General features: G+C 33.5%; 2 protein-coding genes and 1 long non-coding RNA gene across 3 annotated transcripts; all 3 read left to right on the top strand.

Moving 5' to 3' along the window:
• The first annotated feature begins 6,231 nt into the window (after positions 1–6,231).
• Positions 6,232–7,339, top strand: LOC120144663. Its single transcript, XR_005518057.1, has 3 exons — positions 6,232–6,390; positions 6,815–6,876; positions 7,248–7,339. It is a non-coding gene; the product is annotated as an uncharacterized LOC120144663 (long non-coding RNA).
• A 304-nt stretch (positions 7,340–7,643) lies between these two features.
• LOC120144662 (DCN1-like protein) lies at positions 7,644–10,632 on the top strand. Its single transcript, XM_039158690.1, has 8 exons — positions 7,644–7,698; positions 7,833–7,856; positions 8,499–8,581; positions 8,689–8,753; positions 8,999–9,048; positions 9,398–9,499; positions 9,994–10,053; positions 10,315–10,632. The coding sequence occupies exons 1-8, from the start codon at positions 7,654–7,656 to the stop codon at positions 10,447–10,449; spliced, it is 564 nt and encodes a 187-aa protein (XP_039014621.1). The 5' UTR covers positions 7,644–7,653; the 3' UTR covers positions 10,450–10,632.
• Positions 10,633–13,983: 3,351 nt separating this feature from the next.
• LOC120144690 (40S ribosomal protein S15-4-like) lies at positions 13,984–16,677 on the top strand. Its single transcript, XM_039158702.1, has 8 exons — positions 13,984–14,043; positions 14,126–14,192; positions 14,259–14,444; positions 14,559–14,663; positions 14,748–14,767; positions 15,331–15,479; positions 15,570–15,624; positions 16,403–16,677. The coding sequence occupies exons 1-8, from the start codon at positions 13,984–13,986 to the stop codon at positions 16,649–16,651; spliced, it is 891 nt and encodes a 296-aa protein (XP_039014633.1). The 3' UTR covers positions 16,652–16,677.
• The last annotated feature ends 317 nt before the right edge of the window (positions 16,678–16,994 follow it).

Genomic DNA, 16,994 nt, shown 5'->3' with positions numbered 1-16,994 from the left:
TGAACGAGCTAAACCTACATAATCCAATATCCTACCAAATAATGTCTCAATAAAACAGTTCAAGTAGTAACCAATAGATTCCACGATCCATAAATTATGAATGATCATATTTTACAGTGAAAACAGGTAACTAGAGAACATATTTCAGGTAACTATAGCTCATAAATTAGTAAATCAATGATTTCAGAAAATCACGTTTTAAAATAAGTAAAACATTTACATGTCACATAAGGAACACACTAGAGGATCCAAATATTATTCGGAAATACTTGGTATTTATAAGGTAGAGGACCATGAAACTTTCATAATTTAATAGGATTTCAGAATCAAGATCCCTATAAAATGGGGTTTGATAGATAACTGATTCATCATTCATTTGGGAAGTGATTTATCAAGATCAAACAATATTCAAATATTTTTCGTAGTGAGTATCAGGAAGGCATTCACAATTTTGTGACATGAGTGATTCCATTCCTCAAACAAATAGGGTATTGGAGACATTTTGGTTCTTGGAGAATTCTCATTAATTTAACTCAATAAGGATAGAGCGGTGATTTGTGGTATTCAAGATTATGTATTGAATTATCAGGATTTTTGAGTCCGATTGAACTACAGATCCGAATACTGCGATACTTGTCAATCATTAGGACCGTGATACTTCACTAATATTCACTTCTTATTACTGACTGCACCAGCTGATCTGATCAATATCAGAATCATCCTTGATCAGTTCTTGAGGAGACGAATAGGTATTCCGTTGGCATTTATTTCATTTCCACGTTGTAATAGCATCCCAAAATGTTAGATGACTGACTGCATCTCAAGTCATTCAATTCTATTAGTGGCATTACTTTCGATAAATTATGCTTCAAAGTATTTTAGTTCCTTTAGAGTTTAGGGTATTTTGGTCATTTGAACATTTGAGGTAATTTTAGTTATTTCGTAGCTCGAGGATATTTGGATAATTCCTTTCAACCAAACAATATGCACTTTTTTTGATAATTGGTCAAGTATGTCCTTTTTGGGTTATTATTTATCATCAGAAGAAGTCTTGGTCTTTTATAGTACAAGGGCATTTTCGTAATTTTACCTTATAAGGTTATTTTTGGTAATTTCTTATCCAAATATTCCCAGTATTTAACCTTTAAAGAAATTAATCAAAATTTACGGATCTTAATGTCAATTCATTTATTAATGAATCACTGAACTTATAATTATTTCCTATTAATCTTATAGTTTCTTATGCGAGCCATCTCAGTCTTATATAGTTTACTGTCTTTTTACCGAAATTCTGTTCGAGACCAAAAATAAATAAATTTTACCGAAAGGACCAATCATTTCATCGATCTGTTACCAATTATCAACAAGTTCCAGAAAGTATACAAAAGGTAGTAAAGTATTACCTCGATCTTCGTGCTCCATCAATCAAACATTTAAACTCCAATCGATCACTCTTGAACTTAATTCAACGTCCAATAATTCTTCGGATACATAGAAACCGAATTTAGGTTAAAACTAAACTTAATTAAAAACCCAAATTGAATCCGAAGATAAAACACTGAAAAACGGCTTACCGAGTGTGAATTTGGCGAAACAGACTTCAGAATTAGACTCAGAACGTCAAAAAACATAAAATAAGACTTTTCGAAAATTTAACTTTTTGGGTCAAAGTCAACGATCAAAGTCAACGAGTCAACTCAGACGAGTTAACTCAATTTAGGTTGACTCGGTCGGGTTAAACAGACCCGGTTCAGATCGGGTTGGGCCAGTTTGAACCGGTCTGGGTTGTTCTAGAAATTCCCATGGGCATGGGAGAGCCCCACACGCACACGACGACGCATGGTGGTGCGTGGAAACGGCGACGAAGGTCGAGTGATCGACCTTTTCATTAGAGCATCTACACACCATCATCAAGCCAAACCAACTCAAAGATTAACCAAAACCGAAAAAAAAATAACCAAACTATAAACCCAAAGCTTACTCACGGTTGTCGGTGATAGAACAACGGTGAGGCGATACCATTGGCTGAGTTTTGTTTGGGCTTGGATGGGGAGCCTAACGACTATGGTGGTGAGGCTCACAGGCGGCTGGATCTTCCAGAATCGGGGAGAGAATTGGCGACGATGAAATGAATTTCCTCCCTTCGATTAACGACGTTCGACGATAGATTGGGATCGTTGAAAGCTAGGGATTGGTTGTCGGAGGACAGCGGACACGCTGGCGGCGGCGTAGCGTGACAAGGTGGTCGGACCCGAGAAAATCGCGATGGAGAGCGGTAGTTAGGGTTGGGGTATAAAAATTTAGGATTAGGATTTTGGGGATAATAGGGAGGGGGTTTTAATATCTTATTTTTCACTGTGCAAGGAAAAATGGGAAAATTCAAGGTTAAGTCTCTAAACTTCCCAAAGTCTAAAAACCGAGCTACAAGTTTCAAAACTTATAATTTAGTCCCTTAAATTTACTTAAATACTTTGAACTCCTAAAATTTCTTTTATTATTATTTGCCCCAAAAATTGAGGTGTGACAATTTAAATCTTTCGCCATTGAATCTATATCAAATATTATCTCAATCAACCAAACAAATTGATGTTAAATAATTACTATATTTAATAATTAATGTTAAGAACTTGCTGAGCAACCTTGGTAAAAAAAAGGGTATTTTCTCCCTAGACATCCCGAGTTTGAACAATTGTGCTGGCAGTGTGTGTGCTTTGTCAATGACTAAGAAATATTCTAAATAGAAACTACCTTGTAATCACCCCTATACTATTGTGGTGTTTATAAAAAACGCTACTAAAGTGCATGATTATTGCGGCGTTTATCAAAAACGCCGCTAAGGTGCATGACTACTGTGGCATTTATAAAAAATACCGCTAAGGTGCATGACTATTAAGACGTTTATTGCAAAAATACCACTAAAGTGCATGACTATTACGGCGTTTATTACAAAAGCGCCACTAAAGTGCATGACAATTGCGGCATTTATTACAAAAACACCGCTAAGGTGCATGACTATTGCGGTATTTATTACAAAAACGCCACCTTATAGGAGTCAATTGCAGCGTTTTTAGTAAAAAAAAAGCCTCTAATGTCTTTGTTTTCTGGTGTTTTACCAGTAAACGTCACTTTTTGTTCAAATTTTGTGGCGCTTTGTTTAAAAATACCGTAAAAAATGCCGCTATAGAACAATTGTGTTGTAGTATGCAATTGCTGAAGAATGTGACGAGCCACAGATCCACTGCTCTAGGAAAAATGGCGAGGGTGACTTCCATTTATCTTAGCCCCTCCGTAAATCCTCCTCAAGGCACCAACACCAAAACCTCCCCTCAAGTACAGTTTCCTTGCCATGGAAGCTGCAAACATAAACGTAATTATCACTCGTTAGAACATAAATTTTAGGTTACATCAATTTCGATGAAGAGAACATGCCCCTTAGATCAGTCCAGATAAGATGAATGGATGTTGTATGCTCTCAAATTAGATCAAATTGATAAAAACTTAATTCAACTCCAATCATTTCCATCTCTACTTCCATGTTTCGGGGGCCTCCGTGCAATTTTTCAAAACTTAATCTACCCCTGCCATGTATTCTATCAAATTGATTTGGCAAAATTGGTGAAATAAAGCATTTTGAAGAGAAAAATTGAAAAATGGGGCTGTCTTATTTTGGGATTTAAGCTATTTTTTATCGTTCTTATTGAAGATGTTATGCAAGATACGATGATTACGATAAAACCGATACCCCTTCTCGATAAACTTTTTCGAAGATATTTGCATGAATATTTTTATATGAATTATATTGTATTTTTAGTTAAAAATATTTATTAAAGGTAATTGGTTGCATAAAAAAGAATGATGTTTAAAGTTCTTGTAATGCATATATTATAAATAAGGGTAAAGTATATAAATAGTCCCCAAACTTTTAAGGCACTTATATTTTCATCACCCAATTTTTGAAACTTGCAATACAATCATCGAACTTTTAGTTCATTTTCATAAGACCCATACCATTAGTTTTCGCTGACGTGACACTTAACTCCCGTTAACTCCTCCTCCTCCTCCTCTTCTTCTTCCCCAAAAGCTTCCCATGTAAACCCTAAAATTTATCCTTAATTTCCATTGAACTTGTTGAAGGTGAAGAAAAATGGAGAATTTGACTAAAAAATGTATGTGATGACAGCCATGAAAACTATCTTATTCATTTGTCAAAGTTCTTGTCTTCGTTCACTGCATCTACCATAGCACCACATTGATGAGTGGAGCAATCTAACTGTGATTATTACTAAAAATCCAACTGGGTTGGAGGAACAAACACTCAAGAAGTATAGTAAACAACGATTTAAATATTTGTGCCATTGAGAAATATTCATATCTGAATCTAATTAAGCACAACATCACAAAATTATGCCTCAAATGCCTTGTTTCAGTCTAAAATTGAAAAGTGATAACCAAAAAGGAAACGAATCATCCAGCCTTACAGTACCAAAATAACTACATATAAATGCTTGAAGAAATTGGAGTTTAAACAATCTCTTGTAGATGATTGTGAAAAGCAAGAGCACTTTAACATAAGATAATCCAACCAACCTTAGCTTGCGAACAATAGTTGACAAAGTCAGTAAACTACGATTTATATGGCAACCCCTCTTTCAGTCTTGTCCTAGTGGGTAAGGCCTGAGATGCTCGTTCACTTCCAACCAAATCAATAAAATTCTGCACCCAAATAACTGTCATTTAATATTTTTTTTCTTTCATTTGAGAACTAGCAAACTGATAAGAAGGGGGGGGGGGATTTTCAGTCTGGAACAAATGAATAAGATAGTTTCATGGTTTCCATCATATACATTCTTCAGTCGAATTCTCCATTTTGTTTACCTTGGACAAGTTCAATGGAAATTAAGGATAAATTTTAGGGTGTATAGGGGAAGCTTTTGGGGAAGAAGAAGAGGAGGAGGAGGAGAAGTTGACGAGAGTTAAGTGCCACATCAGCAAAAAGTAATGGGAGGTAACGGTAGTGACCTTATTGAGAATGAATTAAAAATTCAATGGTTGTATTGTAAGTTTCAAAAGTTTGGTGACCAAAATACAAGTGTCCTAAAAGTTTGAGGGACTATTTATATACTTTACCCTATAAATAATTAAGGGTAAAAAATAATAAAAGTTTAAATTAATTAAAATGCATAAAAAATAAGTAATTCGAGATAAAAAATGACTATAAAAAATAGAAGGTTAAAAAGTATAATTATTAATGATATTAAATGTAGAAAAAATGTATTTATTATTATTAATGATAGTTAATAATATTATTTTTAATAATAATAATAATAATAATATATGTTATTTAATTCAAAAACTTGATAAAAATAATATTTTTTTTATTAGTACAATACAAAGCAGGATCAACATTTCCTTTTTAGAATAGGTGTAGGAATGGGCTTGCTCATTCTTTTCTTCATTGATGGTTTCATCACCTACTGTATGATGCTTCTAGTTCAAATTCACCATAAGCTCGACTCAATTAATAGTAGCATCGCCGAAGTTAATTCTTTTAGCGATATGGGTTTCACTGTTTGTGGCACATCTCGCATGTTTCGTTATTAATTTTAATTATGTTTTGAATTCTTTCCTTGATTTGGAATGTCTTTTCTTTTATTTCTTACATAATCTTTTGGAATTTTGACTGATGTTAAAGGCATTCATAATTAGTTTTGCATTGAATTATGCCATTCTTATCATTTGAAGTTCTTTAACAATGAAATTGAAATGCACCAATAATTTTTCTTTTTTTCTAGAAAAAGGGTGGATAAGAATGGGAAGAGATTGATGGGGAAGAAATGGAAAATACTTAGGGTTAAAGATAAAAAAGTTTTTTCTCTCTTTTTAAAATTTTTTCAATTTCAATTAATTAATTTTTTATTATTTTAATTAGAAAATTCATTTTTTTTGATTATTATATCCATGTCAGGTGGTATTTAACGACCCACATTAACAGCCTATCATGGCCAGGCACCAAAATGAGTTAAGGACGTCCCAATTAGATCGAAAAAAAAATGTTATGCACCAAATTGAAAGAATGAGGCATGCGTTGGACCTTTTTTTTTACTATTAAGCCTTTTCTTTTTGTAAATAGCAGAAAGAGTAAAAAAAAGAACTTGAAAGGTTGTTATTTTGTAACGAATTAGCAACTTCTTTTTCAATTTTCTCTTCACTCGTTTTTTTAATTCTTTATAAACGAAGGAGAGGAAGAAGAAGAAAGAAATTGGAAGCGAAAAACAACGGTTTCTTTCTTCCCTCTGTCTCTGGAGTGTAGTGCAACATCTTTCAACTTTCACTCTCAATTTGCTGCCGATTTTGGGGTTCTTTAGTTTTTACTCAGTAAACTCCAATATGGTTAGTTGCTTTTCCTTTAAAGAATAACTTCCAGATTGTTCTTTTATCTTCGATTGATGTTTCTCTCATAGAAGTTGCTTTTGGTTGTTATAAATTTTGATTTCTCTGTACTCTCATAATATTCGCCATGGAAGAAAATACAAGGAATTAAGTTCAAGAAAACGATAATTGAGGAAGCTAACTCAAATTAAACGTTTTCATTTTGCTGAATTCGACAAAATATATGGCTGAGTTGGTAGCGCTCCAACTCTGTATGTTTTATCTTAGTAGTAAACCTCGACTCGGTACCAACCATTTTCCTCCATTTATAAACGATTAAGGTATCTTTTCTTCATATGAGATGTTAGTTATTCTTACAGATAAAATTTACTACAAAATGAAAATGTGCTTATATCAAGTAATATGATTTTTTTGTTCGTAACAGCATAAACTGGAGGGAAGTCGTGGGATCAAAGTCTTGCAGTTCATGTCGATAACTAAATCGAGGTAGATGATTTTGTTTTTTCATTTTGCGGTTTCACTGTTAATATTTGGGTGTGCCTAGGATTTACTTTTGAAATCACTGTTAATATAGAGCTACTTTTAAAAATGGACTGGAAAAAATGGTTTATGTGCAAAGATGAAAACAAAGGAACAATGGATGTGTTTTGATAGAGATGATTGATTCTGGTTCCTCAATAAAAACCTGTTGGTAAGGCTAATCACGTCTCTTCCCATTTCCATCAATGTCATTTTTTCCAGTTATCTTTAGAATTATGGTTTTGTTTTCTATAACAATATTGAATGTATCAGTGGTTTGCTGCCCTCTTTTCAGTTCCTTAGTTCCTGTATTTATTCATATGGTTATTTAATTGTAGTGAAGAAATTTCTATTGAAGCATTGAAGGCAAGTGGTTGGAATCTTAAAGAAGCTGTTGATGTTTTCTTTCCCCGGAAGCTTTATAAAAGATACAAAGGCAAGCTTTTCTTTCCTCTCTCCTTCCATTTTTTTTTTGTTTCTCATTCTATTTTATAGTTTGCCTTAATAATTTGTGGTTTGCTTTAGTTTAGTATTTTTGATGGAACATAACAGAGAAAACTGCTGAATTTCTTTCGGTTCTTTGAGATTTTGATATACTCTTATTTTCATTTCGATGAAATCCTGAATTCATTTCTGCAGCTTACTTTCCATTGATTTATACCATGGCTATATTTAGCAGCCTGCATGACTCTTTTAAAAAATAAAATACTTACTCACATATATTATTCAGATCCTGACACAGATATGATACTGGCTGATGGTATTACTCTTCTATGCAGTGACCTCCAGGTAGGCTTTTTGATCCTTTGAGATTTGTTGTCTAACATCTTTTTTACCCCTTTACTTTTCTGTTATTTCATTGGTACATAAATTCATTTGCAATTCAAAATATGAAATAACAACTAGAATCCTTCTTTTGACAGGTGGATCCCCAAGATATTGTTATGGTATGTCCTCAGCCTGAAGTACAACCTCTTGTGATAAAAATCATAGATTTTTCACTATCTATATTCTACTCTTTAGCTTACGTTTTGCTCAAGTTCAAAGTGCTAACTAAACGTTTCAGAATCCTGCTGATGATGTTGATTGCTTTTATCATCCTTTCCTTGCACTGCATATGTGTGTGGACGACTGTCTTTCCTTTTTCTCATTGTGAATTCTATTAGTTTCAAGTTTTACATCTCACTATAATAATAGTCTTTAATAATGGTGATGTGGCTTTTTCTAAATTATGTTTCAAGTATCTGGTTGGACTTGAAACAATTTGCAATTTAGAGGGTTGTGGAAGGAGGATTTTGGCTTTTAGCAGACGCTAATGAGTTGGCGAGCATAGTTCTGAAATTTTCATTCATCAATGCTGGTTAGCATGGTTGTCCAAAGCCCTAACTCCTGTTATGATAATTGATGACTTGAGAAAATGACAATGCTGGGTGCTTGAGGTTAAAAGTTGCGTTAAACTATTGAAGTTACTTTGGACATTATCATAAATCTTCTAGGAGGTTTCACAAGATGTCAATGGATATTTAGAAGTTCCTATTTGGTTCCAATATTTTATGGACACTTGTGCTAATATTGGCGGTAAATTGCAGGTAGTTGTTTCATGGCACATGAAGGCTTCTACCATGTGTGAATATTCCAAAGAAGAGTTTTTCACTGGTTTGAAGGCACTAGGGTGCGCATTTATTTCTTTTTATAATTTCCCAACCTGAAATGAAATTAGATTCAATACTGTCCTACTGTAATGTGGTTCTGACAGAAATTTAAAAATTTTCATGGCAGGATAGATTCATTGGAGAAGTTTCTTGAGAGGATACCATTTATGCGCTCTGAGCTGAAAGATGAGCGTATGTTCAGTGCACCATAGAGTTTAATTTTCAGTATCCAACGAGAAAATATTTTAACATGTGATGCATGTTGCGCGTTTAGCAGCAGAAGTGCCTTCTATATAGATATATTTAGACAATCAGCTTTTTTATTTTTTTCTTTTAACCCTCCAAATTAGTTATGTAAATTAGTTTATTGTGATTCATAAGCGGAACTTATTTGTGTGATGCAAGCTTGTTTTCGTCTTTGTTTATTGTGACTGCAGAAAAGTTTCGTGAGATATATAACTTTGCATTTGGCTGGGCAAAAGAAAAGGTAGGCAATCCTTTCATGTCAACTGTCCATAATAGAAGTTTTCTAATCTCTAGGCAGAAGAACAATTTGCTGCTATTAGTTTTATTAAAGTTAATCCAAATTAGACTACATTTTTTCTGGCATGGTGTTTCTTTTTCCATGTCAGCAGTTGACCGCCTCACGTGATTCTCCTTGTTTGATCAGTTGGAGAATGTTTATGTTACAAAAATAAAGTTTCAGTCTTTAGATTACTTGTCTTGCTAATTTAGAAATAAAATTACCTTAAAACGTGATTTAACAAAGAAGATCCACTAGAATGTTAATCTGGTGGAAGAATACATTCACCTAGATAATTTATTTTCTGCCTCAGGGTCAGAAATCTTTGGCATTGGATACTGCAATTGGTATGTGGCAATTGCTCTTTGCTGAGATGCAGTGGCCATTGGTTGACCATTGGTGCCAGTTTTTACAGGTACCTTAAAAACATATGCTTGCCTTCCTAATCCTGTTTGGTATTTTGTAATATGCCGTGACAAATATAGTCACCAATTCAGAAGTAATCATTTTGAACTGACCTGCAATATTGCTTGAGATAATAATTATATGGTATGGTTTTCCTCATATAAATTTGAATTAGACTATGAACACTGTGGTAAGAAACTTTGCTGTGAAAAGGTGATAATGCATAATCTCTATGCTACCAAAGGTTTAATGTTCTACCTTAAGTAAATCTTCTGATAGCTGGCTTAGTAGGAATTTCTTTAGCCTGAAATTATGGCTGAAAATTTTAAGTAAATCTCTCTTTCTTTCTTTCATCAGAGGTACATATTTTGCATGATGATAATCTCCATAATCTCTATCCTTGCTTGTAAAGTTTTGTCAGATATGAAATTTCAAAAGGTTTGTATTTCTTCCAACTTGTTTAGTTCTTTAACTGTATTTGTGCTTTGATGCCGATTGAACCAGGCCCGACATAAGAAAGCGATCTCTGAGGACACGTGGTCTCAACTTTTGGAGTTTGCTAGAGTAAGTTAAGGCTTCAATTCAGTGTCTTGGATATTCCTTCCTGCTTGCATAGAGTTTAAATAAACTGTATCCATCATCATGAACCGCACATTAGAATAATAACTTCACCCTACCCTACTTTCTGTAAATCGAGTGCAAGTGTTTATACATGGCTATGTCGTTCAGATTCGGGTGTACCTACCATACCAGTAAGATCTAAGAGTTTGGTTCATCATAATTCAGAACATGATAACTTGTTTTTAATGTGTTGTTATCATGCAGACGATAGACTCTGCACTATCAAATTACGATGCCGAAGGTTCATGGTCCTATCTTATAGATGAATTTGTAGAATACTTGAACGAGAATGGCATCATTCAAGATGGTGACTCTAGTCATTCGACCCAAAAACTATAAAAGGACTGATGGGCGATAGTATCATTGTGTGGAATTTGTGGAAGTGCTTGATCTTTCTGGAAAATAAGATGCAAAATACCTTGTGTTGTGACAATTGGTACACAATGCATTTTTTTAGTTTGACGAGGACTGTTAGCATCGTTTTTTGCATTTTTTTGGTTTGATCATTGTGCTTCTATTTTTGGTTCAGTGGGGATAAATTTGTATTCTAAAAACTTACTCAAAAAACATTTTTTTACTTGACTCGTAATTCTATAAATTCGAATTGACTAAAAAAATATTAATTTCAAGTTAAGTTATAAATAGAACTCAAATAATTTGAAACTTTTAGCAATTAATCGATTGATTTTCAAGTTCAAGTTGAGTATTTCAACTCTGCATGATGTATGTATATCACTTGTATAAAAATAAAAATATATATGTATATCGTATATGAAAATGACATGTATTGAGCTCCAAAGGGAAGCAATTGAATCCCTGTTATTTTAAGAAAACTATTAAATTTAGTTTAGTGTATTGAGGGAAGAGGGATAAATATACACCAATTTTTTTAAAAGAAAAAGAGATTTAAAATTTGGCAACTCATTTTTAGGTTTATAGATTTGTTAGTGATACATGATTGTATAGACTCGTTTAAATAGGAATAAAATAGTATCATAATATTATAAATATTTATTATTAAATTTAAATAAAAATTTAAATAACTTGACTTGAGTCAAATTTTATAAATTATTTAGATTTTATTAAAAAAATCACCTAAAATTTGAATTATAAATTAGATTGATCAACTCGACTAGCTAAAAAAAACATTCGACTCGACTCGATCAAATACTCATCCCTAAATCTTAACTATAACCTAGTGAGAACAATAAAGAAAGGAAAAAGAAAATGATAGGGAGTATTTTGGTAATTACGATGAGATCCATTTTGCACCATCCCGATAACACCTACCGAGGGAGGATATCGGCTTTGTAAAGTACCCCTCCGAGTTGTTAAATAAAGATGGGCCACGCAGCGTTGCCTTTGCAAAAGGAATATATCATTCTAATGAATAAATTCTCCGAAGCACAAAAAAAAATGCTTGAATTTCAAGCAAACATGGCCTTAATACTAAGCCACCCAACCTCTCCCCCCCCCCCCACCCGGGTTTTAGGGTAAACATGGCCTTAATACTAAGCCACCCAACCTCCCCACCTTGGTTTTAGGGTTTTCAACAATTGTACCATACCAGCCTAAAGAGGAATCTCCAAACGTAATTGACATTCCTCATTTTTCTTAGATACATGTTATAATAAGCAAAAGGGTGGTGGAAGGAAGGCCTCAAAGGGGGTCTTGTGTTAAAATAATATTGGTTTGACATTAAAACTTAATACCAACGGGGTTTATTGAAACCATATGGATGTAGAACATTTAATGCCATCATATATCTATATGAAAAGTTCTATGAATCCATATTCTTGGACAAATTGTGAACGTAGGACCAATTGATATTAAGGATGACAATAGTTAAGTTCATGGAAATGGGGTTTATATTTGAATACCCAATAAGACGTTTGTTGAGGTGAAAGTAGTTTTGCCTCTGCATATACATATTTAAATTCAGAAAAAGTTTATAGAAGGTTTTATCTTGAATGCTTTTGATCAGGTTTAGATTACTCACAAATGCATTGTCACTTAAGAGATACTTTAACGAGTTTATAAACACAAATTCTCGACTTAGATCAATGATCTATTTTTAGCTTAAGAATCTTTCTTTGATTGTCAAAGAAGAAAGCATGATCATTTCCATAAGGATTTGGGTATTTAGGATTTTTTTTATCACCTCCCACCTCATCTTGACATCTTTTAGTGTATGTGGGGTTATGGGACTTTGCTGGAATTGAGGCATTGCCATTCAATTTGCATTTTGTTTTATTTGGCTTTGAATGGAAGGCGATATGCATGGGAGGACAATCTTCAGTTCCACAAAAGTGATAAATGAGTGTGGCCCATCAATCTTTAGGACAAGGGTCCCCAACTTCTATTTCTACTACTACTTGCATTGATGCTCACGTCCTCACATTTTACAAATTTATTACTTCTTTAGCTAATTTATCTAAATATGCCCTGTCCATAAACTATTTAAGAAAACAATACATTTCAAAATTACTCATCAAAATACCAGTTATCTATAGGACAAAAATACAGCGTCTTTTGAAAAATATGTTTGATTGAGTGCAATTTTGACTTGACATAAATAGACAAAAGAGGAGAAAGACATGTTGGATGAAACACACCTTTCATCACTACAAGAAAATATATCTTTAATGGCACACGGACGATGACACACGCTAATTTATGACTTGCAAAAAATATGTGTCATAAAAAAAATGTCATGTTTCTTAAAATCTGAACGATTTATGACTTACAATAATGTATGTCATATTTAATAGTCATAATCCAAAAAATTTAGCAAACACATGGAGTATACTTTTCATTGTGTGTCATCTCTAAAAGTCGTCTTTTAATTTCCCCCCCATAATTTTCATCACATACGCATGTTTTCCCGCTGTAAAATTTCAAAGCCTCATTTTAGCAGGGTATCGGCTTCAATGCTCCCAAAAGTCTCTTTTTTACCTCTGTTACATTCTACGAGGCCTTCTGTTGTTCTCAACTTCTCTTACGAACATTCCCTTCTTTTTTTCCCTTTTCTCTTCTTAACTTAGTTATCTGCTCCATCTCTTCAAGTTTTTCATTTAGTTAATATTGTTTTTTTCCTTTCTGGGTTTTACTAGTTTTAAATTTTCTTAGAGAGTTTTCTTTTGAGCTGAAAATTATGTAGATCGGAGAGTGATAAGTGGTTAGTCATCAGTTTGCGGATGCATGAGGTATGTTTGATTCTTACTTCCTATTTGATTCCTGTAAAAACATCGGGGAAAGAAAATTTTTTTTACTTTATGGTTTGTTAGCTGATATTATCTTCTCCCTTTTCTCTGTTGAGTTTAGAAAAAGGAAATTTGTAGATGAACTGAACAACTCAAGTAGTCTCATTTCACTGTAAATATCTATATTTCTCTTCGATATCTGAGTATAAAGCCGCTATAATTGGTCTGTTTGGATAAAAGATAAATTGCAGTTCATAATCCCCCTTTTAATGTTAAATCATGGATGACACTCGGTAAACTTGATTTTCATCTTTTTTCATTAAAATGAAATTACTTCTTTTACCTTTTCTTTTAACTTTTTAAGTTTCATTGGAAGTGTTTGAATGGATATGTGCTTGAAATGGTGTTTTAAATTAGACTTATTTGTTGCTTCGTGTTTTTGTCGTAGTCATTTCTTTTCGCATTAAAATGCAGAAGGAATTACGATGCATATAAAAATAATCACACTCAAAATCGTTTATTTCCTTGTTTTAAATTCCATATTTGGTTTAATTAATAGAATTACTAATGTTTGTTTGCTTTGGTTGCTTTGGTGTATCAGCAGTTGTGGGGAATTCTTGGATACATGAATGCAAGTTAAGAATTGTATTACAAGCTAAGGTTATAAAACATGAAAACTGAAGGGAAACCACATTTGATAAAGAAGCTTGCTGATGTAAAATGTCAAAGGGTAAGAAACTTATTTTTAATCTTTTTCAATTAATCCATCCTTTGTTTCTCTGTTTTACGTGTCACTTGCCATTGATACTTAGTTACTTCTACGGTTTCTGGCTGCACTTTCACGTTTTTTTTCTTCTGCTATTCTTCATAAAGAAGGGTGTAAATTTGATAAATACTATATTGCTCCCCACCCTTCTTCCCCTGCTTTTGATCTTTGGATATAAGTGGATGGGTCGGTTGTTCCTGGCTTGGAAGAAGCAGCTCAAGTTGAGCATTTACTTGCAGAACCTAATAGTGAGCATGTTTCAGTAGATGAAGTGTTATGTTTTGGGATGGAAAACTTAGAGAAACACTTGAAAATGGAAGACTTCTTCTCTTACGCTCTTGATTACAGCTGGAAAATTAATTGTGGTAATACTCTTCAAGAACTTCTCACTGTTCTTTTTACCAATTCCCTCATTTCAAAATTAAAAAGAAAAAATGATATTTGAAGTGCTTTTAATTTTATCAATGTTAAGATTTCAGAAGCATCTAGAATCTTTGATAAGTACACTATGATGGATTTGTCTCATCCTATTCAGTGCACATCTATTTACATGGAGGAAATTCATGCCAATGAGCAAAGACCATGTATTTTAATGTGTGAACTTGCTATTGCTAGCATGCTCTTGTAGAATTACTGTGCTTAACTTTGTGTTGTACTTTGTTTTGAAGATGCAGAACCAACATCAATGGTACTTTAAACTAGTTAAAGAATTGATTCTGGTGATATAGGCTTATTCCTTATAATTGTTGGTTTGAACTGATATAATCTTGCTTAGTATCTTCTGTCTTTGTTTCTTTTCCTCATTAGTTGGTTTATATAACTCTAAAGATATCATAGTTGTTAATGTCGTAAAATTTATGACTTGTGCACTGCACTACAAGAAAATATACCTTTAATGACACACGAACGATGTCACACGCTAATTTATGACTTGTAAAATATGTGTGTCAAAAAACAAATGTCATGTTTTTTAAAATATGAACTATTTATGACTTACAATAATGTGCGACATATTTAATAGTCATAATCCAAAAAATTTGCAAAAACACGGAGTACACTTTTAATTGTGTGTCATATGTAAAAGTTGAATTTTAATTTCCCCCCCCCCCCATTATTTTTACCCTTTCCCGCTTCTTCCCCCTCAATAACAAAGTTCACGCCGCTTGCTTCCCCATTTTTCAAGTTTCTCGGGATCCAAACACTGTCATAACAATGGTGTTTTTCCATGTTTTTATCTCAATCTTTTTTTAGGCGGACGTGGATGCTGATGTTGCTGCACCAGGGGTACCGAAGACGAGAACATTCAAGAAGTTTAGTTTTAGAGGTGTCGATCTTGATGCTCTCTTGGATATGTCAACTGATGAACTCGTCAAGCTCTTTCCTGCTCGTGCTTGTGGAAGGTTACCACTCGTTATTTTCTCTATTTGATTTTTTTCTTCTTCAATGGCTGTTGATTTTGAGATTTAGATATTTCATTTTTGCTAGTTTAGGTTTCAGAGGGTTTTGAAGAGGAAGCCAATGGCTCTGATCAAGAAATTGTGCAAGGCTATGAGTATTCTTCTATTTTCCTTCTTTTTTAACTGTGAGGAATTAACTGATACTTTAGAGTTTGTGTGTGTTTTCTTAATGTGTTGATCTGCATATGTTCTAGTATTGAGATTGAAAACGCAAATTGCCTAAGATTTTGGAGTAGTCTCTCCTAATGTTCTTCATAGTGTTGTTGTTGGTTGTGTATTTGCTTTCATATGTTAGACATAAATAAATTGTATTGATGAACATCTACGGTTTCAAAATTCTTTCTAGATTCAATACCTAGTGGTCTATTGTTCGTAGTAGTTTTCTATATCCACTTTGTTTATATTGCACATCCGGTGATCTGATTTTCTGTTACTCCCTTTGGTAACGGATAATCATATAGTTCTACAGTACAGTTGTTGTTCCCTCTTGCTTGGTTCGCTTGATCTGTGTACATAATGTAGTTCCCTGTTTCACTAGCAACCTTGTTGGGAAGGTTATAATGCCAGGGGCTCATGGTTGTAATAGTTAGCTATCATTTTTTATGATATCACAATACATAAAACTATCATGAAATGATTTTCTTTATTTCTCCTTTGCCCTTATTTTAGCTAGTGTAGTGTCATTTTAGCATATCTTTGTTGCAAATTTTGCCAGTGAAGTAGGTAGCTTTGATGATTCATTGGGATATTTAACTGATTTATTGTTTGTAATAAAAGTTTCCCTTGAACTATTTTTATTTATGATGATCCAAGTAATTTTTTGTAACAACTTATATCGAGAATGCTATTCTGCTGTCTTGAAACAGAAACGGGAGGCTCCACCTGGTGAGAAACCCGAGCCGGTTAGGATGCACCTCCGCAACATGATTATAGTTCCTGAAATGATTGGTATTATCATTGGTGTTTACAAAGGAAAGACCTTCAATCAAGTGGAAATCAAGCCAGAAATGATTAGCCACTATTTGGTTGAATTCTCAATCTCATACAAGCTAGTAAAGCACGAAAGGCATGGTATTGGTGCCACCCATTCATCCAGGTTTATTCCACTCAAGTGAATGTCTTCACTCTTAGTTTTGTTGGAATTTTGTTCTGTTATCGAAGCTTGATCAAAGTGTTTACTTTTTAGTGTTGTTGTTTCTCTGTTGAGTATTCAAATTTAGAAAAAGACTTCGTTAAGCTTTGTATTTCTTTCCTATTTCTTCTTCCCCTTCTGAACTGTTTATTACTATCACCCGGTCTGGCCCAGCTTCGAAGTTTATGAAATAATTTTGATTTGTTCCTCTTTATTTATTTTATTGACAGACCATGCTGATAACCTTGATTTAATAGAAAGAAAGTTCATTTATAAAGGTATGGTAATTGGCATAAGATTTAAACAAACAACGAATTTGGGTATGT

This window comes from Hibiscus syriacus, unplaced genomic scaffold (assembly GCF_006381635.1).
Source record: "Hibiscus syriacus cultivar Baekdansim isolate YM2019G1 unplaced genomic scaffold, ASM638163v2 tig00110890_pilon, whole genome shotgun sequence".
NCBI classification, from domain to species: Eukaryota; Viridiplantae; Streptophyta; class Magnoliopsida; order Malvales; family Malvaceae; genus Hibiscus; species Hibiscus syriacus.
This window is presented reverse-complemented; position numbering and strand designations above follow the sequence as displayed.

What these genes read in the sequence shown, in the direction of transcription:
- LOC120144690 (XM_039158702.1), top strand. Translation starts at nt 13,984, where the DNA reads ATGAAAACTGAAGGGAAACCACATTTGATAAAGAAGCTTGCTGATGTA. An exon ending in CTGATGTAAAATGTCAAAGG is followed by an intron (nt 14,044 to 14,125) that starts GTAAGAAACTTA and finishes ATTGATACTTAG; the next exon opens with TTACTTCTACGGTTTCTGGC. An exon ending in TATTCTTCATAAAGAAGGGT is followed by an intron (nt 14,193 to 14,258) that starts GTAAATTTGATA and finishes TTTGGATATAAG; the next exon opens with TGGATGGGTCGGTTGTTCCT.
- LOC120144662 (XM_039158690.1), top strand. Translation starts at nt 7,654, where the DNA reads ATGATACTGGCTGATGGTATTACTCTTCTATGCAGTGACCTCCAG. An exon ending in ATCCCCAAGATATTGTTATG is followed by an intron (nt 7,857 to 8,498) that starts GTATGTCCTCAG and finishes GGTAAATTGCAG; the next exon opens with GTAGTTGTTTCATGGCACAT. An exon ending in AACTTTTGGAGTTTGCTAGA is followed by an intron (nt 10,054 to 10,314) that starts GTAAGTTAAGGC and finishes GTTATCATGCAG; the next exon opens with ACGATAGACTCTGCACTATC.